Here is a 23,689-nt window from a genome sequence, read left to right on the forward strand (position 1 = left end):
AATCTTAAACCTCCATTTCGGTTTAAAGAAGGATTCTCTTTTTTAACAAAGATTGCCTCCTTAACTCCTCTTTCAAACCATCTTTTCTCCTGCTTAGAATCTTAAAAGAAAAGTGAAGTGGCTGTTTAGTCTCACCTATGCACCGCCCTTTACAACTCTCTTCATTGCGTTGGATGAAAAATAAAACAGAGTCCAGACGATACGACTAGAATATCTTCTACCACGGAGCACTCCTGGACGAATGAGGGATTACAACGGCTTGTTAGTTAAGGGGCAAAGCTGCGTTCTACTGCAATCTATGGAGCCGCCCTGACAAGACACTGCACTGTTGTAAGCGGCAATGCAACTAGGAGAAGCGTAAATCTTTATCAGTCTCAAAGCTGAACACATATGAGCTCCACGTGGGTTTTCAAACTATCAGGCATAACATTATGACCACCAGACTATTATTGGCTATGCTTTAGTTGCAACAAGTTAATTAATGAATCGCAACTGATCAACTAATTAGTACTCGAATAGTGCTTATCGTGTCTATACATACAAAACATGTCAGTAGAAAATAAGTGACATGAATATGATGAAAACACATTTTTATCCATATATATTTGTAGGACTGTTTTTCGTAATTTTGTTTGTGCAATTGACCAAAACAATAATAAATACATTGATTTGGGGACATTTTAGATTGCGTACTTTCCTGTCAGACCAGAAACATTTTGATAACACAAGTACATGCACAGCCTTTGTTTTTTTAATTCAGATTTAATTTATTTGTGACGTGGTCAATGTTTCTTTATATTTCTTCAAGTTTGAGTAACTAATATTACCTTGCTGCCCATAAATCCCATCCTATAACTTGTTTCACATTGAAGAGAGTATGTATATTACTGTCAGTGGTCATAATGCTATGGCTGATATATATTTCCACTGACTTAGTAGAAAAGCTTCACACATTTTTTTTGAATCTGTGGTTTTAAATGGCTCCAAGAAAGATTGTCTGCAATACACATCCTTCAAATTATAGTCAATCTTTTTTTCTTTTGAGAGACAAAAACAAAAAAATCTTACCAATCAAAATTTAAATAATACTAAAATAAACCAGACAACCCATGAAGTCATATGCCCACAGTTTTACCTCAATCTGATAACCATTTATGTATTTATTTCAGATCAAGTTGACTCCTAACAGGCACTTTATTATTTCACCCTGCTAAACTGTACAGTGTGAGAATCACGCAACATGGGGCTCCAACGCAAAACACCGGGTGTCAAATCCCACTTCAAATCAATAGAAACAGAACAAAAATACAAAAACAAAACAAATTCAGTGTTTACCTTGAGTGCTATTTCCCTGCCCCGCCCCACCCACTGTACCATAGTCCGCTCGTTGCTAGCCCGTTCTGAACTCCTCTTCAATCTCGGGCAGGGACTTCTTGAGGTCTCGGCGCAGCGTTTCGGTCAGTGGTCTGGAGCTGCTCGGAGACTCTAGGTTTTTGGGTTCGTTGGTGTGGTAGCTGCCCTTTTGCTGATAGGCGTACACGTAGATGCTGTAGAAACCAGCTAAGAGCAGCAGGAACGCCAGAACGGCAATGACTGTGAGAAAATGAAAGGTCTGTCAGCAATGATGGAAATGAATCACCTTAAAGGGTAAATATTATACTTTTTTTCATCTCTACTGTTTCCCATGGCACTAACTGAGTTTTCACACCATCTACTGATTACAGAGGGAATTGCACAGATTCAAAAACAACCGGCAAGTTTTCTCTGAGTTGCTAGGTAGTCACGCAATTGTACTGATCGCAATTCGACGGAGAAATACACAGAGCGATTATTTATGGGCTTAAAAACAACAGAGAAGATTCTCAGAGCCGCGTCACAGATCAAGAAAACGTCACACATCGGAGTGTTTCTGACTGTCGGAGACAACGAGGGAACAATGTCAAAACATGGTTAAAATCTTCCAAAATCTTCTTATAATCTTAAAAGTCAATTCAGCATAATATGTGTCCTTTAACTGGAACGTGCATTGGCAAAATTAGGCTCATACTGTAAGAAGTACTATAGTGTTTGAAATGTTGTTTAATGATCAAATATGGTTGGCTGTATTTCTCAAAAATCTATGTATTATTTGCACACAAGCAAAAACGGGACATATAAAGGCTGAAACGTTACAGTACTTATGTCTGATTCTCAAATCCATGCAAAATACAGGGAATAAAACAGAAGCTTTGCAATAATGTCTATGTATCAGTAAAGGATTACCAAAGCTATACATGCAATAAGTATTAAAGAAAAGACGAGCAACAGGGCTTTTACAAACAATCTGATTAAAAAACCAAAAGAATAAGCGGTATTTCAATTTGTGTTTTAAAAAATGCATTATTTGTTGGCAATTTACATTACAAAAGGTGACGAGTGCCTTCCTGCCTTCTGTACTGAGCAGTTTGGTGTGACGGCGGATAAGCGCGAGGGTCATTGTTGGGACGCCTGAACGCTTCACTGATCTCTAATGACACGCTGATGTTCTGCATTTGCATAATACCTCACAATCTCCCCAGTCGGTAAAGCCAAATCATCCATCACCGCGAGAAGGGCCCTGGCTGAACAACACAGGCGCTAAATACCCACTTTGTATTTTATAATCCTGCCATATTTTGTTGTAGCCGTGTGTTTAAACAATCTATTTTCTACCCAGGGCTGCAACGTCTAAAAGGTTCACAAGTTCAGCATATTTAAAAAAAACAGTCTAAACAACTGCCTAAAATTACAAAATAGACTTGACACATACTGTATCTCAAAATGTTCAGTTCTAAATTCCTTATTTAGGAACAACCATTAGTGTGTGCTCACCCAGTATCCAGAACAATCCTAGGTCATCATGGATATAGATGTATTCTAAGAGACAGAAGTAAAATGTCAATAAAAAACATTTCAATAACGTTTGAGTGTATTCAGTGTGATAGGTAAAAACCTTGATGTTACCTATAGTGGTGAACCAGGGGTCCACCTCCCACGGCACGTAGCCCAGGACGGGAGGGAACGCGCCGCATATGGACTCTGTGACAATGCCCTGCGTCGTCACCGGAGGCTCGGTCACGTTTGGTCTGAAATACGCCTTCAGAGGAGCGTGAACGTTGTACCTCACTCCAGATATACAGCCAATAAACCCAGGAGCGTTGTGTTTCTGGATTTCATAGTCGATGTCTCCAACCTCTGCGAGTAAAAAAGTAAAAACATCCATGTAGTATTTGAGACGCTTACATTTTTCTGTACATATTTCTGATGATCTGAACAAGTTTTTTTTACCCATAACTCTGCCCAGGAACATCGATTTGGGAGAGTCAAATCGGGCATCTTCAACTAAAGTGATCTTTTCCACAATGGGCTCCATGTAGTCCACCTGAGGATAGAGCAACATCCAATAAAATACTACAGAAAATGTCTTCAAACTAATGAATTTAAGTGTATAATGCTGTGTTGTAGACATTTTGGCTTAGAATGCATTAAGTATCGATAATAAAACTCCTAAAACAGTCACATTTTCCTGTTCAAATGCATGTGTGGCAAACTTAGGTACAAAGTTAGTAACTGGGATCACTCACCTGTGTTTTAATAGTCCTGTTGTGTCTGGTTAAGTTGATATAGTGAGGGAATCCGTCCGCAAGGTTCCTCCGCGTGAGTTCATATTTGTGAGTAATAAGACCCAACTTGTACCTCAAGTCAACGCTGCCTGTAAAACAAAATGAACAGTACGGATCAGACCACTTCGACGTCATGACTCAGGCGCATAACTTACCGTCCATTTTGAGGATAATAGCTATGTAGTCCTGCACAAAGGAGCTGATGTAGAGCAACACGGCCGGAGTGTGCACGGTGCTGAAGCTGAACTCGATGTCGTCTGCCGTGTCGTTGTAGCCCAGGCTGAAGTTGTCGTAGTGCGGGTCGATCCAGTTGGCCCACGCCGCTTCGTCGGTTATCGGCTTTTTCAGAATGTTGTACTTCAGCCAGGAGCCCACCTCGAAATATGCGCCAATGTCTGAAATTGAGAACAAAAATGTATATTACGGGTGCGTTCTGTCGTTGTTTGTTCGTCTAATTCTGTTTGGTCCCCATTCTAGTCCTTGTTTTGTTTTAATTTCAGGTTTAGTCTAAGTTTAGTCCAAATTTTGATGTGGTTATTGTGTAAATGTGAACGCACCCAAACACCTTGACATTAAAATGTTGGGAAACTATCAAATTGCGTGTATTATTACAGAAAATTAAGGATTTCACTACTGTTTTGGCCATCAATAATCGTGACTGATCATTGTTTTTGTCAAGTTTCTTCTCACACAAATGGCAAAACAAAATTTTGATATTGTGACGTTCCTATTTACAGTTGTATTTCTGTATATTTCAGATTACTTGCCGTATTATTTCCTGCATATTGACATCGAAAGAGTAGAAAAACATCAAGAAATGTGCCTATTTTTTGTCAAAATCGCCAACCTCTAGTTGCAAATATATTTAGTTTCTTTTGTTTACACTGTGGATCAATGTGCATTCATAAATTAAGTTTGCAGTTTAGTTTATTTGTTTATTTATCAGGGTTAATCCACATAAAAAACATTAATCTACACAAAAGAGGATATATGTTTGTTCCGGGTTATAGCAAAATGCAAAAACAAGTATCTGAAGGCACCTTTGTGACAGTAGAAACCGTCGTATGCCGTGTTGTTGCAGTCACACCAATAGGAAGCATAGCCCTCGATGCACTGGCCGGCGTTTCGGCACGGTATGGTGGCATTGACACACTGTCCGCTGCAGTTTCTCCGGATCCCTTGTTCTTCATTGACTTTTCCCTCCAAATCATACGGAACTCCATTCAGCCGTAGCCCTCGGAGACAGCCCAAGAACGGCCTGTGCGTTTTATTGGCTGCACCTGAAATGGACGCAGATGGTTTAATCCATAGTTATCGACAAAGCAGTTGATCAGACAAATCCAATGTATGACGGTAAATTGACGAGCACTTCTATATTTAAACTAAACTGTTTTCAAGCTAAAGCGTACACATGGTTGCTCCAGTGATAGTGATGGGCGGATTGATACCAAAATATCTACATATCGATACTCACTGAGGTTGCAAGGGCTTCTGAAAGTTGTGAAAGCGCTTAGAAACGTGAGAAAGGGAGGAAAAGTTCTGTTTTAGATAGTGAAAATCAGGTTCAGCTCCTTTAAGATTTAAAGCTGAGGGGGACTGGAGGTCATGATAACCTCTTTACGCCAAGTTAAAGGTCTAGTAAAATAGTTTCAAGGCATTTTAAAAACAAATCACAACCCAATATCACTGAAACATGGGTCAAAAGCTGAGGAAAAACTAACCTAAAATCCAACAATGAATCTTTTTACCTTTATTCTACCTGTCAGAGGCCCGAACGATTTGCTGGTACAGAAAATAAAGCGACCCAGACGTACCAACAAGAAGAGGCTGCGTGAACTGCATGGTGACGAAGGTTTGACCCGGAAGTCGTCGGACGGTCCAGGGCTGCCAGTCCACTTTGATCCGAGCGACTTTCACATTGAGCTCGGCCTGAACAAAGTGCCACTCGTTGTCGTCGAGGGGAACCGGGGACCTGTGAGTAACATTGAGGATGCCGTCGCCGACCATGAACATGAAGAGCAGGTTACGGGTGGCTATAAAGAAACAAAATAACAACAGACACATTATAAAACACATGTTGTGGCCTCATCGTGTAAGATGGAGTAGATCGCAAAGACTTACTGTTGAGCTCAACCCGTATGAAGTTGCGGAGGTGATCGTCGGAGCTCTCGAGAAAGGCGCAGTTCGCTCGGTAGGTTTTGAAGTGGAAAGAGACGTCCACGCTCGAGCCAGGTTTGAAAGGGGGGAAGGTTATGTACGTGGGCTTGGTGAACGAGACGGTGTTCCAGATGTTTCCTGTAAACAAAGTATGTGTTATTGCATTATCCCAAAAATGTTGAACCTTTCTTCGATTGATGAAAAAATAATACCTCATTGCATATTGGCTTTTGCCCAGTCGCTGTCTATAAATAGGTTACAAAAAATAACCACACCAATAGCTATTGTTATTCTGGTAACAATTTATTTTAGGATCCACTTATAAACATTAAACTGCCTGTTAATTTGCATATACAAAAGTAGTTAATTCTATGTTAATTTGTATGTATTCGGCTTTCTAACATCAGACATTTACTACCACTCTCATATTGCCTTATTAGTAAGATATTTATATAGATATAGACATTTTTGTATAGGCCAGCTGAAAGACATAGTCCCTCCAGTGTGTCCAGGGTCGTCCCCAGGGCCTCTACCCGGGGACATGCCCGAAACACCTCCATGACATCTTGTGTTATTGTTATTTTTAAGCACTATTTTGAGACGTACATATACTGTATTGCATTCTTTTTCATATATAACATTGACTTTCAAATGTTGGTGCGTGCCCGTGTTTGTACCCAACAACGTAACTGGGGACAAGACAAGCATTTGGGAGGCACAGATTTAGCCCAAAGTACTCACTGTCTCCATGGCAACGGAGCGGTCCGACTCTGAACTGCGCCTCTGAGTTGGTGCGGTTTGTGTCCCCCACCACGACCCTCCTCACGGGCAGGTGGTCTCTGAAGTCCAAGTAGCCTTTGTCGGAATACCTGGAAAATACATGTGTTTTCTGATTCATAACTCTTGAAGATCAATACATTATTCTGATTTTCACAAGTTGGAATGGTACAACAGGGGGACGTCTTTGCTTATTTTGTGATGCCGAATGTAATCAAAGCAGCCTATAATGTTCACTGTTAACTTTTTAAACATTATATGCGGACTATAAAAATCGATCAACGAAAATTATTTATTAAAGGATTTTTCCATGCAACCATAGTCGATAGCTTTATTTACATGCACGCTAAAAATCTGATCATTTCTGGAGTTATCAGATCATTCAAACATCATGTAACCTGTTAAATCTGATTTATTTATGATGGTTCACACCGGTGCATGTGAGAATAAGGAAAAGCATGTAAAAAAAGATGAAAACTAATGTGGAAAAGACAAAAAATGAAAGAGAAAATGTTCAAATTCATCATTCTTTGTCATCCAAATACATAAGTCACTCTAAAAACCCACTTATTGACTGATGTGGTTTGATGATTGGTCTTGGGCATGTAAACACCACAACTAAAATCAGATCTAATGATTGGGTAACTGAATAACTGATTCTCGATTTATTTTACAACACAGTACAGTCCACTAAACCCCAAACCTTGTGTGTTAAATCCTAATAAATAATAAAATGCAGGTCATCAATCTGCTGGAGAGACATTTTCTGTGGTTTAGAATCTCAACAAATAAGCAAACTGAAAAATAAACTACTTTAATTCAACGATGTGAAACAGTAGGCCTTTTGCTTTCTCACTATTAAAAAATACCTTTCGAATAAAGCGCGGTTAAACAGTCTCTTACCACTGTCTGTAGTCGGCGTCACAGTTGCATTGGAACCTGGGATCCACGCAGGTTTGGTTGATGGCACATCCACATTTCTGTATTTCTCTGAATGTGCCTCCCCAGTAATAATGGCTCTCATTGTTGCGGCCGATCCAGTAGCCAAAGGGTCGTCCACCTGTTACAGCATTCAAATATTAGGGTTGACACAATGTGATTTGGAGGTTTGTGTACATTTTACCATATTTATAAAATGCCTTGATGGAAACATTTTGTGGAATTATTGTCAAAATGTTATAACCAAATAACAACTGAATCGAAACAAAATGTCGAGCTCTAGATACACTCATTTCTTATCATCAAAGAAAAAGATCAGCTTTGTCACTGAGAGGTTAAAAGAGCAAACCCTCTGTCAGTAAAAGTAGTTTGGAGCAGAGTTAAGACATTTTTTTGTTAAATGGCACTCATTTTAAAACAAAAATATTGTGTTTATGTTATGTTTATATTATGTTGTGAAATTAAGGCAAAGCAAGTTTATTTGTAGAGCACAATGTGTACACAAAGTACTTCAAAGTGATTTACATAACAGGGGAAATCACCATACAAACAGATAAAACAAAAATAATTGTTTTGAAATATACTATAAAAGATGAAGAGAGTGCAGATAAAACATTTTCAGTCAAATGCACAGCTAAAAAGAGTTTTGAGCCAGGATTTGAACAGTGTCAGTGTAGAGGCCTGTCTCACATCTCAAGTAATTTTGCAAACAAAAAAAATTATGCAAAATCCAATCAAATATCAAGCTCGATCAAAATTAGAAAAAAAAAAGAAAAGAAAAAAAAACGTATTGATTATATTGTGTCTAAATCAATAAATAATGCATTAATTTAACTTTTGACATCACTATAATAGGGTTAGGGTCGATTAATCGGTCTTAGTTGAGCATTTTTGCTAATCGATGAATTATTCTAATTAGATTAAAAGGACGTCTATGGGACAACAGCAAAAAGGAAAAGATATGGAGTGAGTTAGCTGAAGATTTTTGAAGTGAATCATGAGTTTAATCTAACATGTATAATATCTTCCACATAAAAAATACACTCTTTACTAGTACTTTTCTTTATAAATTGTTGTTCTTGCATGAACACCTGAGCAGCTGTATTCTTTTGAGTGCAGTTTGGATCAGATAAGATAAGATAAGATATTCCTTTATTGTCCCACATGGGGAAATTTCATTGGTGCAACGCAGGTAGATCCAGAGGTAGATACAGAAGAACAGATCACTTATAGGAAGTCTGAAAAACACTTTCATGGACAGATGCATGGACCGTATAGTTTAGATCGCCCCCTTTTAGTCCATAGAGCATGTCTTTAGTTGTCTTCAGTCGACCACAGGCCCACACTACACCTCAATATCGCGAGCACATACCGGCGGTGTTGAGAAGGCGGGACTTGTAGCAGGAGTAATCGATCCATTGTTCACAGTAAATAGACGCGTTGGCCAGAGCGGACACTTCATCCCAGGACGCGTTCCAGTAGTTCACATTTCCTATGTAAGGTCGCTCCACTGTGCTCCCGGTCACTTTTGTACCATCCACGCGGTCATGCAGGATGACTGTCCACGCTTTGTAGGCTGTGAGAATGCAGAAGACACATTTAGTTCAGTGTCAGGAGTTCACACACATCAATGTTGCTTAAAACACTTAATTCAGAGTGATGAAAAGCCTCAGTAGTGGATATTACTTTATAAGCCAGCAGCTGCCGTGGGGCAGAGCTGTCTTTATTTCCCAGGAAATGTAACTCACATCTCTATCGTTATTAAAAAAAACATGGGAGGGCACATTCCTCCTAAAATAATCCGGTCTTTTCCACATTACTCACACTTCATTTTGCAGTACACCTCAAAAGGCTTCAAGGGCCCGCTCAGGTCTGGATCAATCGTGTAGTTTCCGGACCAAAACTTGCCGCTGAGTCGATAGGCCTCGCAAGATTCTTTATAAACAGCTGAAAAGAAGGAGTTGATCAGTGATTACGAGGAACTATAACATGTTCTAGGCTGAATCATTGAAATGTTGTGAAGCGCTGCACTTACACATATGGCAGACTTCTCCTTTGTAACCGGTGTTTTCGCACAAACAGATGAAGTCGTCCCATGATTGGATGCATCTGCCCTCGTGTTCGCAGGGATTCGGAGAGCATCTGTCACCAAAGTAAGGGTTAATGGAAATTGGGGAAAAAAACATTGTAAAAAGCGATCCATTGTTGCATGTTTGAGTCCTGTAACAAAAGGTAATAACTGTAAAATCTTAACAGTACTTAACTTAACTTAAATGGGGTTCTATTGGTTTAACAATGGCAATACAATCAGAACTGAACCTTGGATGCTTTTTGCTGTGAAATAATAAATACACAATATTATCATAGAGTGCATTTTGGGGTTTAATACAACTGCTTTTAGTCTTTTAGTCTTTTAGTCTTTTAATCTGACAAGCTGAAATGAGGAGCTACCTGTAATTTTACTTTCTGATCAGATAAGCAGATTGAGCTAAAAAAAACAATGAGAGGACATTTTAAAGAAACAACTGCAAAATAAATAATTGTGAATAATTCAGTACAATTGTTGTCCCATATATGATTTGAACATGTTTTTCTTTGAATCTGAGGACACAGGTCTATAAAATATTCTACTTTTACAAACTTTGAACTGGAATATGTCCCGGTATTGGCCATGAGGAAAAAATAGATTAAATTGTGGATGTGTTTTATTGATAATTACCAAATTGGCAAATAAATGAATGCATAACAATCGTCTGGCACAGTTCTGGTCACTCAATCCACTTTGTCTGTGGCATCAGTGTATGAATGTGGAGGGAATGAATAATGGACTAATGCAAAGTGCTTTGAGTGCCTATAAAAGCACTGTATAAATCCAATCCTTTATTGGCTTTGTGAGGAAAGTGGGGCTGGAACCATTTTCTCCTGATGACGACGCCCTTGCTTGCAAATGCAGCTAATGCAATAATATCCAAATGTGTCAGCACAAAAATACTCTTATTTTTCATCATTATTCTTCATTATTTTTCAATGTTATTACTGGAAAGGATGTGAGTCTTCTTTACCTGTCCGTGATCCCGCAGGTGCCCAACAGCAGCTCCGCATAGCGCCCCCACTGTCTCTGCAGGACAATGTCAATATCCAGCTGCTCGTTGTCTATAAAAATGTGCTGCATGCAACCGTGGAAACGATTCAACTTGGTTTCGCATTTTCGTATTGTGTTGTTGGTCTGCGGACAACCTGCACATAAGACCGATGTTTATAACGATTCTTACAATAAAACTGAAAGGATTTTTTTTAAGTTCTGACCTCCAAAAAAGTAGCGGTCGCCGGTTCGAATTGTAAAAGGGTTTGTTATTCTCAGCGGCGATGCTTCTTCTTCATCGATGGTCAGTGTTAAAAGGTTATCTCTGGCTGCCAAATCCACCGTGTGCCAGTAGCCGTCGTTCAGCCTGTATCCTGTAGATCAGTAAAGTTAATTTTTCATCAACGTTAAACACAAATGCGCAATACAGTCTTAAACGCACCTGCGGCAAACTGTATTTTTTTCTTGTCCGGCTGAAATATGGTGACGTTTATTTGTCCTTCGCTGAGGCCCAACTCCAGAGCTCCGAGGTCGTCGGCGAATCGAGTGAACATGAGCAGCCCGGTGTAGTCCCAAGATCGAAACTTGAATTTGACAAACATCTTGGGCCTCCTGAAAAAACCCGGCACTTGGAGGTAGTTGTTGGGCCCGGCAAAGGTCATCGGTTTGAGCAGAATGTCGCGGCAGGTAAAGTGCATCTTTTTCTGGTGAGATGAAGAGAAAGGGTTAGATCTTATGCATTAGAGTGTATTAAAGTGCGTAGGTTTTGACAATGTTCTCATTTTGACTTCAAAAACTTTGAAAAATCTGTAGAAAATGACAGGAAGTGACATCACACTACTCATTCCAGTCAAAGTTTATGCATAAATTGTATAAAGAAACAACTTTTTGACCCTCCAAACAATTAGTTCAACAAAATAAAGTTACTCTCACATATTTGTTTTGTCAAATTAAAAAAATTGTGACATTAGAGGAGTTTTTGCCCAGTGTTTGCAGGGGTAATTTCCTAGTGTGATATCATAAATTACAAACAGTCAAAATATCTTTATCTTAATTGCATTTTAGTTCAGTGAGTTGTCCAACCTGTCAGAGATACTTTAAAACACTCCACTCAAAAGTAATGTGTAAATGAGAGATGTATTGTATATAATAACTATCTGCAAAAGAACTTCCCTTATTATGCAATTGGTTTTCTCAAAATGGAGAAGACAAAACAACCAAAACTAATTATGGACTAAATGAAACACTAGTTACTACCTAAATGTGGATAGATTTGCAGGTTGAACACTTTCACAAGCCACTTTCAATAATTAAATGTCTTATTTATTTGTCCTGGTGCCACGATTCCATTTTCTATGAAGTGATTCAGCAAGATTTGAACTTAATTAGTGCTATTCCACATGAAAAGAGACTTGCCCTTCTTGGTATGCGGATATCGGTCTCTTCACGTTTGGCTTTGTCGATGATATTGACATCGTTAATGAAGACGTTTTCAAGGCATCCTCTGAAGTTCGGAGTCGAGGGAAGATGAGGCATGTTTGGCTCGATGACTCCGCCAACATACAACTGCAAGAAACAGGATATTACTACTTTTATCTGACATTATTTGTACTTAATTCGTACTTCCCCATTAGCCAACCTCTGTTTATTGTAGTTTAATACATTTACTAACAATCTCCTTGTATTATACTTATGCAAATGATGTATTTTTGTACGTATTTACTATTACTTTAATTCTTTAACCGTTATTTATCCATGTAGGTCAATTGGGAACTCATTTTCATTTACAACTAAGACCTGGTTATTGTATTTATATTGTATCACTACTACTGCTAATTATTACTATTTCAAATATGTATTTTGTCCCAGATTCTAACATCATATTTGAAAATGCATTTATAAATACATTTCACATTCACTTCAATACATGCAAATGATAAATCAAGAGTGTGGTTTATAGCTGCGAGTCACAAAAAATGCATAATTTTGCTTACATTTGGTGAAAGAAGACTAAGAGGAAAACCAAAGTAAAAGAGGAAATGGTGTTGATTGATGTGACAGAAGGGAAAAGGTGGGGGAATATGTTCTGTTTAGTGGAGGCATCTTAAAACACAAACTGATGCTGCTTGTACCTGTTTGTCCAGATCCAGGTGAGTGAAGTCTCCGCCGCAGTAGCCAGTGACAGTGTGAGCGTCCACGGTGAAGTTCACCTGTCGACCCTGTCTCTTTACCGTGACGTAATGCCAGTGCAGATTATCTAAAAGGCTGCCGACAGTCAACGTGGTCCTCCCGTTAAGATTGTGGACAATACTGCTGCCTAAAATACAAGTTATAACGTTAAAAACAGACATATAACGCACAATGCATATAATATAATGTATCTCAGGGTGTTTTTAATTTCAATATGACGCTTCCAAATTCAAGCTATTTTGTAATGATTAACAGGGAAAGAAAATTTACCCTGGCAGATTTATTTCTTAATACAAATTTAATTATCTTGAAATCGCATCGTGAAAATGATACAGATTTTATGAATTCCAGTAATTTGAACACAATACATCTTACAAATTACGATAGTTGAGACACTGCATAAAATATAACATGTCTCAGGATGTTTTCAAATCATTATCATGACCCTAATTATTATCATTATTATGTAAGAAAACATAAGATTAATTTCTTAATCTTAAACTAAATTGTCTTAAATCCACTATGTAACTTTTCTGCTCGTGTTTGCTTGCCTCTATGGAGATTTCATTGCTTTGCCTGGAATGTTCCACAGCATGGCATTAAACTTATAGATCTCCATGGAGACTAGCAGGTGACTTCACAAGTTACAGGTCAGATCTGCGGAGAGGTGATCTGCTCGCAGTGAGAATGCTTGTTTTTCAAGGTACTTTTGAGCAATAACAACACCAGAACACCACAAATGCGAGACAGATACATTTAATGCCATAATGTGGAATGTTTCAGGGAAAGCAATTATATTTCTTTGGAGGCAAGTATTTTAAACTATTTTAAGGTCGTATAGACATGGTCGTATAGGTTTGCCTTTAAATTCCAGTCATTCAAAGGCAAACCCTGCAGCGTCATTTACCAAGGCTGATGTGAAGATAGAGTCGCCCCTTCTTGAGTTCCAGAGTGACCACGTCTCCCTGGACGCCCTCGCTGTGCAGCAGCAGCCCGTCCTGCTCCAGCGTCTTGAAGTTGAGAGCGTAATGATCAGACAGAGTACGCGACTTCCTCCCCGGATACATGTACACCACCGAGTCATCCCCATTGTACTGCAGAACGTAGGAATCTGAACGCATGGAAAAGCAACAGGACAACGGGTATTGTTACGAGATATTGTACGAGAGATTATTGTTGTATCAACTAATTTCAACCATGGCTTTCAATTTCCTGTACAATTCGGAGCAATTTTCACCATCAAGATACACTATTTAGCTTTAACAATGTTTAAATCTAAGCTAAAAACATCTCTTTCATAAGATATAAGACTGTGAGAATTTTATCTGTATATTAATAGTTTTAATATATTTGAATGTGACTATTTTTGTTTTTATTTTCTTATTTTGTACTTAGTTTTGTTTTTGTTTTTTTATTAAAGCACTCTGGGTTACGTTTTGTATGAATAGTGCTGTACAAATAAGTCTTAATTGATTGATTTTAAATTCTGAATGGCAGCAGTGCCATTCTATCACTCTGAAACCCATGGCTTGTGTGAACTGTATAAATGATCATTACAATTATTGGGTTTTAGTTTAAAAGAATATTTCTGTAGCGTCAAGAAACACAGACATATATCTCTTATTGCTAATCTTCTGTGATATTTTCTTTAGTAATAGGAGCTCCCATTAAATTCATATATATTCTAATTACACAATTTCTGTAATTGAATGTAACAATGCTATTTATATTTTTTAGGCCTGTATGGCTTTAAGTCATAAAACAGTTTACTATTTCTACAAATCTCCTGCTTGAATGTGGGTTCTGTCATTTTTATATATGTTTTCTTCTGAAAGTCTCTAATCACAGCCAGTACTAAGCCTCTCTACCAAGCAAAACAGGCCAACTATATTAGGAAGCACAGTCCTTGTATAAATCAGGTTGAAATAGGGTCTTACAGGTATTATAAATGGCTGAATATTTATAGCCTTTCGTGGCATAAATCAGATATGATTTAGCACAGCGTTTGGTAAGACTCTCTATCATCCAAAGACAGTTAATCCTGCTTATCACAGCTATTCTATTACCATAAGGGCAGCCAAACAGCTCCAGCCTCACGCCAATTTTGCCTCCATTCTCTGTGTTCCAGGCCAAAGGAAGCAGACGGACGTGTTTGGCGGTGAAGGCGTAATGAAAGACGTTCCTCTTGACTTGATAATAATTCCAGTTCCCCGGCATCGTCTGCAAACAAGACACGAGCGACGGCGAAGATGAGGGTTATTAAGTCAGAGCAACAGCGTTAGTGCCTTATTAACAAGCCGGAGATGAACGGATGATGGGATTAGATTTGTCACAGCGTCACAGGGAGATAAAAGGCACGGCGGTCACTGTTTTGAAGTGTTTTCCAATATAACGGTACATGAAATAGCACAAAAATTGACAGTAGAATATAAATGAATAGAATATGCATGAAGGATGTGGGTGTTCTGGTACAAATTATGCAAGGTGGAAGTGAAAGTGAAGTCTGTAAAATGTGCTTATTTTATATCAAATGAAATAAGCTTGCTTTAGTATGCTGATAGACTTTGATAGAAATATAAAGATAAATGGAAAACATAAATATACTTTGCATTTTTAGACAAAAGATCAAACAAAAACAAGTAGAAGTGTGTCTGTCTGTCTATCTGTCAATCCATCTATCTTCAAAGGCATTGTATTCCCATTAAAAGAACGGTGTGGCCTGTATTCTTGCTCATTTAAAAAAGTTTTACAATTACAACGAAACCTGTGATGCCAGTAGGGATGTCATAATTTCATATTTTTGTGTAGCGACCAAAACACTACGATACATTAAATGACCAAAACAACAATAAAATCCTACATTTTCTTTCCTTCTTGTTTTCTTAACACGTTACCGCTCCTCAATATGTGACCTACTTTGTGAAATCAAACTTTCTGAATTAAAAAAATTGACATTTAGATTTACACTTTACATTTATAGTAACTTTTTTGAGGAAAATGTGAACAGAAAGGACTTAATTTTGCTTCTAAAATTGTCACATTTCTTTTAATTGAACAAAAAAATAACTTAATTTGGTTCAAAAAGTTTACTTTCCTATAAATTGAATTAAAAAAACTCTAAAAATGGTCTTCTAAAAATGTAGTGATTATAATATTTTAGTCTTTACGATTATATATATATATTTTGGTATGTCAAACTATTGGCCAAAATGAGATTAGGGATTAGCTTTGTCAATGCTCAGTCCACGTTTTGATGCCAGCAATAACAAATATGATGGACCAGAATTGAAGTAGATAAACCCATTACAAATCTCTAATCCAAACCTAAATCTCGTTACACAAAACGCATCTTCACAAATGGTACCTACCGAGTTCCCTCCGTTCATGATGTAGGGCGTCCACGAGTCGGGCCGGTCCCCGTACAGGAGGGTGTACTTGGTGACCCAGTCGTAGGAGTTGAACGTCCCCTGTGTAGCGATGGCCACCAGTCTGTATTTCCTGAGCAGATCGAGCTGAAGCCAGGGCTGTCTGTCCCGGGGCGACGGCGACCAGCCACTGCTGCCTGAGAGACGAAAGACAACTCCATTACTACAAAAAAAACATTTGACAAACATCTATACAGCCTATATAGCCTTTTTTGACACTAATCTGTTGATTTCTTTTGCTACTTTAATTATTTTTCATACTTATTTTGTATACTTGAATACAATTATTGTTATTATTATATTGTAATGTATGAGCGGCTGTGTCTTTTTTTTTCTTTGACCTCTGTAAGTTTTCAATTATTATTCCCTATATTTACTGTTTTGTTCGTTGCACCAATGAAATTTCCCCATGTGGGACAATAAAGGAATATCTTATCTTATCTTATCTTATCAGGGCCATGGCTAATTAGGCTGTTTTATGCATTTGTCATTTCAACTCAAACGTATTGGAAAAAAAGCTTGAGAAAAGCTAATTTACAGAAGATTGCTATAATATTTACAACAAAACAAAAGGCAGAAATGAAGGATGTTCTTGTGCATGTGAATTGTTATTGTATGGATTGTAGACAAAACAACTATAGCATCATTCTAACAAATTTCCTTCACATGCGTTTGTCATTGTTGTCATGTGTCAGCCATCTTGGATATATGTATTATTGTGATTTTCCAAGCAGTGGTAATGTAAGGGCTAAATTATGATGTCACTACTGCATTACTGTGTGTTTTACTCATGCGTGATACTTACCATATAATTTTGCAAAGTTGGCAGAGTACAGGAAGTTGTATCTGGACGAGGCCAAAAAAGATGAGGCGTAGAGGTTGGAGATAAGTGGATCAACACAATCATCTGCAACAACACAGAAAAGAGTAACTACTTTTAGCTTTCTCCTTCTTTTTTTACACACGCGTATGCAGCAGAAAACATGATTAAATATCGTAATAGCTGGCCTTGAATATTGTTTCTGTGTGTGTTTGCCACAATAAAGCGATGCAAAACACTCAAACTAGACTCGGTTCCTATAGTTTTGACTCACACAATTGCCATTCCATTCATATTGCAATCAACTTCAGAGCAAAGATAATCCCGTTTGAACGACAATGTTTGCCCACACTCTTTTTAAAGTGCTGCGCAATTATGTAGCCTATTGATTAAATGTTCTTAAATCTCCTTGCAAGCTCATTTGTATGCTCCGTACATCGTGTATGTGGAGGAATGCAGAGTCATGCTCGTACATAATGGGCTTTAGTGCTCTATGGCCAAAGATGATATCACTGTCCGTCTGCTCTGACTCACCGGTTTTAAAACTGGTCGTAATTCTGCCTAATCTAAACGGTTCCAGCGCCGCAATCAAACCCCAGCGGAGGCATAGAACAATAACCTGCATGCTCTGATATGACCCTTTAATGTCTACCTTTTACAGCCTCGAGGTATGATAAAACGGTACGGTAAAAAACATCGATGTTGTATGTAACATGTGACCAGATGCCACACAATTCTGATCTGATTGATGATGTTTGAATTTATAATAAGGAGTTTGAGTTTAATAATCCACTATGTGATTGCTATGTCTGCTAACGGAATAAGAGCTACTTTGAATGAGAAAAAGTTGTTCTTCTCTGTCATATTTCTCAATAGGTTATTTAAAGGTTGTGTGGTCATTTATGTAAGGTCACAACCAAAAGTATTAACAAAATGAATCCTAATACATCTTCTTTCAGGTCTTCTGCTTCTTACAGTGTTTGATATTACACCAACACACAAATACGGCAATTTGATACTTGTTTACAGGCTTCTGTTGAACAAATACTCATTACAATGTCTCCCTTGTACGTCCAGTGACACAACTAAAAGGGCAATTAACCAAATATGACATCATGCAAGTCAGAGGAACAAAATGTGCTAAAACTGATTGATTAAGATTGCCTCGTTCACATTAACTGCTGCCTCCTTTCTTCACAGGGAACATGCAGCGGCCAAGATGAATCTGGTGTGCATCTCCGGCCGTATCGGGTGAGATTGTGTTGGTCATATGATCCCGTGCTCTGTCACCCACTGGACAAGGACACGCCGTACGATTCTGTGCAGGAACATGCTGAGGCAGGGAAATGTGACCTTGACTCTGTCTCCTTCAATGCTCTGACATGCTTTCCTCTCTCGGCTCTCATTAATGAATAACATGCCACATCCACATGGCTTCACAGTCCGGCAAAATTCATCAATATTTGAGGAAAATACAGAAAGGCAGATGTGCTACTTCATATCGACTTCAAATCTGTATTCACATAAACAAGTATTACAATAGTGCACTGTGTTAATAGAAATAACTCCCATACTACTAGGATAATTCTGTAAAAAGTACAACTACTACTAGAAAAAATACTATTATTACTACTGCTACACAAGGTCAGAAATTTGACTTTCACTTTGTCTCACTCAATTCACAGAGATTACTCATCTCGCATCTCTAAATAATGAATGACATGCCACATCCACATTGTTTCACAGTTATAGTTATATATATAATATTTATATATGAGATATTTGATGAAATACCGTACTCAAAGATAGGCAACTTCAAATCCCAAATTTGTACTCACAAAACAAGCCTTTTAATAGTGTCTAGGCTGCCACAACTAATACTAATGCTGGCTTTGAGGATAATTCAGGAAAAAGGTACACTACTATCATTACTTACAATAAAGATTACTACAACTACTACTACTATACAAGGTCAATTTTGGACATATTGATAGAAATGGATACTGAGACAGACATTTGTGTTATAATGACCCAGAAACAGCAAAAAGCACATGGAATAGCTGATGAAAAACTGCAGATGCGCTACTTCAAATATGTCTACAATCTGTTTACAGTATTACTATAGTGTCAAGTGTGTCACTAGAAATCACTCCCATACTGCCACAACTATTATTATTCCTACTTTTAGGATAATTCTGCAAAAAGTGCTCCTATGCTACTGTTTTTCAACAATACTACACAAAGTCACATTTGTATATTGCTGGAATTAGATAGATAGAAATGTAACTTTAACTTTGTCTCACTTTATTCATTGAGATATGTTACTCTCTCATCTCTTAATTATAAATAACAACCCTGCAAAGTCACTGTTGAGCATACAAACAGGAATATACATGGAATATTTAAAGAAATACTCAAAGGCAGATGTGCAACTTCAAATCCCAAATTGTACTGTATTTAAACAGTGTCAAGTCTGTTACTAGAAATCACACCCACACTGCTCCCACAATCACTACTATCACAGCTTTGAGCATAATTCTTGTAAAAGTATACTACTATTAATACTAGAAAGACGGCTGATGATGATGCTGCTGCTGCTGCTGCTGCTAGTACTACTGCTACTACTACTACTACTACTACTACTACTACTACTACTACTACTACTACTACTACTACTACTACTACTACTACTGCTACTACAATACAAGGGCAGGTTTTTAATTAATTACCTAGAAACAGCTTAAAGCACATAAAAGATTTGATGAAAAACTCAATGCAGATGTGCTACTTCAAATCTACTCCAAATATGTACTCCTACGCTACTAATACTTCAACAAAAACTACTATTCAAGGTCAGGTTTACATATATTGCTGGAAATAGTTGCTGAGACACAGAACAATGACTTTCACTTTTCCTCTCTCATCCCTTAATTATAAATAGCGCGTCACAACCACATTGCGTAACAGTCCTCAGTACACAGTAAAGAAGCAGTCGTAATTATAAATAAATCACAAAAAAGTATGTGCTCCACCTGATCTCCTTTCAAGATACTCAAAGTGGTGTGCATTGCATACATGTAATTCAATGACTTCTGAAGCCACAGCTGCCCTGATGTAGAAGCAAAACTGCGCCATCGGCTTGGGGAAGGTGGGTGTCTTGTCCAAGGACACATCCAAAGCGTGCACTGACCTTTGGCTTGGAGGCTTTGATCCAAGTATACTCTTTTTAGTACCACTTTATAACAGCTACACCTGAATTAGCCTTAAAGCTGTGGTACCTTATATATGAAAATTCATATAAATATTAACAACATGCCAAAGGGTTTGTGTGAGCTAGGGACTAATTCAATTTACTTTTTCCTTTCACCATTTGAAAATCAGGATCTCCGGCTTTAATAAAGCATGAACAAAAACTCCATTGTTTATTGAGAATGATTCAGGCTTTGTAACTACAGAGCTAAATGCTTCGGGTAAGTGATTTGGGTAAGGGTATTATTTAAGACTGAATTATTTTAAAGACACTTTTTGTTGATTATGAATTAAGATTTTATTCATGCTTAATTAAGGCTACTAAAAGTGTAGTTATTATAAAATGTTACCGTATTTTTCTTTTATTTATCTCAGTTCGCTTCACTACCACTACAATAACAACTGTTACAGCTTCTAGTACTGCTCTTACTACTACTACTATACTACTACTACTACTATAATACTACTACTACTACTACTACTACTACTACTACTACTACTACTACTACTGCTACTGCTGCTACTGCTGCTAGGTTAATATGACCTTGACTTTATTTTCCATGCCACATCTGCTGAACTGCTGTTACCCATTGATCTGCTCCTCAAAGAAAAAATATTTAGCAGCTCTGTGGAATTACTCTAAAGGTAAAACTAATTTGCAGCACCGAGCTAAAGGGGACCATTGATTTGCTTGAGTTGTTTAATTATTGAAAGGACTGGATAGACTGAGGCAGGTAAACTCAGGCCGAGTTGATACCGGTTGTGGGCATGTTATAATTGCTACATGGGCTACCACTATTGATTCAGTATGCCACTTATATTGTAGTTCATCTTATTTGCGTATGGACTTTCGCAGTAAAATGATTATAAGTTTGTAATGTGTTCAAACTAAATGCACAGCTTGTCTTGTGTTAAATACCCAGGCATCGGAAAATCGTACTTCAAATCAAAGTAAAACATGAAAAAATAGCATAAATAAGTTACAGCCTATGTGCATATTGTACAACATTATTGATTAAATGTTTTTTAACCTTCAAAAATATATGTATTGTTGATTTTGCCACATGCATTTGCTTTGAAGGGGCACTGAAACTTTTCTATTGTCACTTGTCACTAAGGGCATGTTATTGCTTTGTCTGAAACGTTCCATAGTATGGATTAAATGTATCTATTTCCATGGTGACAAGCAAGTGAGGAACAAAAATGATGCATTCATAATGAATGCAAGATAGACAGGTTTAATGTCGTACTATAGAACATTCCTGGCAAAGCAATAACCCCTCCCTGTGACAAGCCGCCTGTACTCAAACATTGTCCACATTATGTTTCTTTGCAACATTGCTTTCCGCCCTCCTTCACTGCGCCACTTGAAAAAGTCTCTTTCATTCATCGTCTGAGGGGAACTGTGTGGCTGAGGAGCTTAGCCTGCTGCTGCTGCTGAATCATCAGTGTGCTGCTGCTGCTGCTGCTGCAGACACATCATTACTGCCGGTTACACGCAAGACGCAGAGCCATCTCCTGCTGCTGTATGCAAGGATGAGTGAATGGTGTGGCAACCATATGGGCTAAAGATAGGCCAATAAGCTCACAAAAGACATCAAATAACACTAAAAGGATGTCCACTGCATTCAATTATTCATTATGAAGCCTCACAGGAGTAATGGGTAGAAAAAACTACACCAGATTAAAAAGTGTTTCTCAGCCAGGTCAGAATGTAGAGTTGGATAACAGAGTAAATATTTTCACTGCTATCCAAATGTCACTTTGTAGCTCTGGCCCCAAACACAGTCTGAAACAGACACCTTACAGAGAGCCCCACCCATAGCCCGGGTCAGTGTGTGCCCTGGGATCTGAGAACTATTTTAATCTGTCTCTCAGCGCAAAGGAGGATGCTCTGGAGATGTGCAATCTTCATATCTTCATAGCAGTTTTTACACCATGAATTGTGTCATGCTCAACAAAAGAATAATACATTATGTTTCTTATTATGTTTAAGAAACCGTCTTATCAGTAATAGACCTAAACTTTTCAGTGTTTGTTATTAATATTATTATAAACCTTGTGGCACATAATAAACCTTGTGGCACATAATTCATAAGATTAATTCACGATGACATTTGATTGTAATATCGATACTAAATTGGAAGTAGCGCACGTAAACGCTTGACGTGAGGAAACGACTGAGTCATGTTTGTCCAGTGTTAACAGATTCAGAGGACGTCCCGAAGTGACATCATCACCTCAAATTTTTACTGCAGTAACTTCAGGTAACCTAGACGCCCCTTTTCAAAGCAGTTTAGCGCTGAAACGTCTCTTGACAGGTCCTTTGATCTGCAGGCTGAGATCACACATTGCTAGTTGGGACCAGTGTTTAATGCATGACTTTAATTTTAATGACCAGGTGACTGGAGCACGCGCGCTTCCCAAAAAGTACTGCAGTGGGCTTGTCACGCGGGACACTGCGTGCGATTTAGACATTTGAGCAACGTTTGCGGTGCAAGATCTGACTATTCAGAAATAAAAGGAGCCCGGTGCTGAGCAGCATCACGCCTCGCTCAGAAGTGCAGAGTTGCGAACACGCTGCAGGAACTTGGATGAGAGCAAGCACTGCAATGCAGACAGTCCTGCAATGGGGCGCACCATGCGCACCTTGAGGTGCACCAGCACCCTCCAGCGCCACACGGTTTCACCCACAAACACCAACAAACTGCACTAACCATACGCTGTATGCTTGGATTAACCCGAAGACTAGTGTCTGATTCAATCAGAGCGTGTTGTCCTTCAACTCTCCCCGTCACCTTAAGGCTGTGCCCGCGGCTGCCATTATTATGTCAAATGTTAATTTTGCATTAATGCGTAATCATATTATGCAAAGAGATTCACAGTTATTATAACACAAGTAAGTGCTGCTTGACAAGACTTACGTGATGAGGAATGTTGAAAACCCAAAAACAAGAGGGATATGCTCAGTATATTGCGCGCCATCCTTCATTCGGGACACGCTCCCCGCTGGTATTGGGAGTCAATACAGTCCTTTAATGTTCTGCAGCATCCTCTCACTCCCTTTGGCCCAACTTTAACTCGCGCAGCTCCAACTCCTGTTCCCGGGATGTAGGCAGCCTCTGCCGTAGCGGGGACGCGCATCGGATGGTGCTGCTGATGCTGCTCCTGGCCGAGAACGCGCTCTCCTTTTCTACACTTTCATTTGTTTTATTTACATGACCATCGTGGAGCGTTCTGACGTGATTCCTGTGCGTCTTATGGGTACATTGAATCGAGCAGGACGCAGGCCCCTTCTGAAGTCTGGAGAAGAGAATTAGATCTGAAAAAGTTTTACTTCATTGCGTCCGTGCGGGCAAAAATAAATAAATCATTTCATCCCTTTAAATGTGTCCTCTTGACGAAACAT

The 23,689-nt window shown here is 38.5% G+C and overlaps 1 protein-coding gene across 1 annotated transcript; it reads right to left on the reverse strand.

Moving 5' to 3' along the window:
- Nucleotides 1-592: 592 nt before the first annotated feature.
- On the reverse strand, nt 593-23,648 carry cntnap1 (contactin associated protein 1). The gene is made up of 24 exons (XM_072442997.1): nt 23,205-23,648; nt 17,017-17,118; nt 16,155-16,348; nt 14,853-15,006; nt 13,694-13,897; nt 12,729-12,913; nt 12,013-12,162; nt 11,039-11,300; nt 10,821-10,970; nt 10,577-10,751; nt 9,550-9,656; nt 9,339-9,461; nt 8,887-9,090; nt 7,479-7,635; nt 6,540-6,667; nt 5,763-5,936; nt 5,456-5,674; nt 4,682-4,921; nt 3,797-4,036; nt 3,603-3,730; nt 3,307-3,400; nt 2,983-3,213; nt 2,851-2,895; nt 593-1,593 (listed from the first exon to the last, which is right to left on the reverse strand). Exons 1-24 carry the CDS (start codon nt 23,263-23,265, stop codon nt 1,391-1,393), a joined length of 3,930 nt encoding a protein of 1,309 aa, XP_072299098.1. The 5' UTR covers nt 23,266-23,648; the 3' UTR covers nt 593-1,390.
- Nucleotides 23,649-23,689: the final 41 nt, after the last annotated feature.

This window comes from Eucyclogobius newberryi, unplaced genomic scaffold (assembly GCF_026437365.1).
Source record: "Eucyclogobius newberryi isolate DKJ021-1_F unplaced genomic scaffold, fEucNew1.0.hap1 SCAF_13, whole genome shotgun sequence".
Taxonomy (NCBI): domain Eukaryota; kingdom Metazoa; phylum Chordata; class Actinopteri; order Gobiiformes; family Gobiidae; genus Eucyclogobius; species Eucyclogobius newberryi.

Bases quoted from the DNA above. Each gene is read 5' to 3' on its own strand.
- cntnap1 (XM_072442997.1), bottom strand. From the start codon at position 23,265: ATGGCGCGCAATATACTGAGCATATCCCTCTTGTTTTTGGGTTTTCAA. The intron at 3,731-3,796 runs GTAAGTTATGCG...TTTGTTTTACAG, and splicing joins TATTATCCTCAAAATGGACG to GCAGCGTTGACTTGAGGTAC. The intron at 1,594-2,850 runs GTGAGCACACAC...ATTTTCTCACAG, and splicing joins AGGATTGTTCTGGATACTGG to TCATTGCCGTTCTGGCGTTC.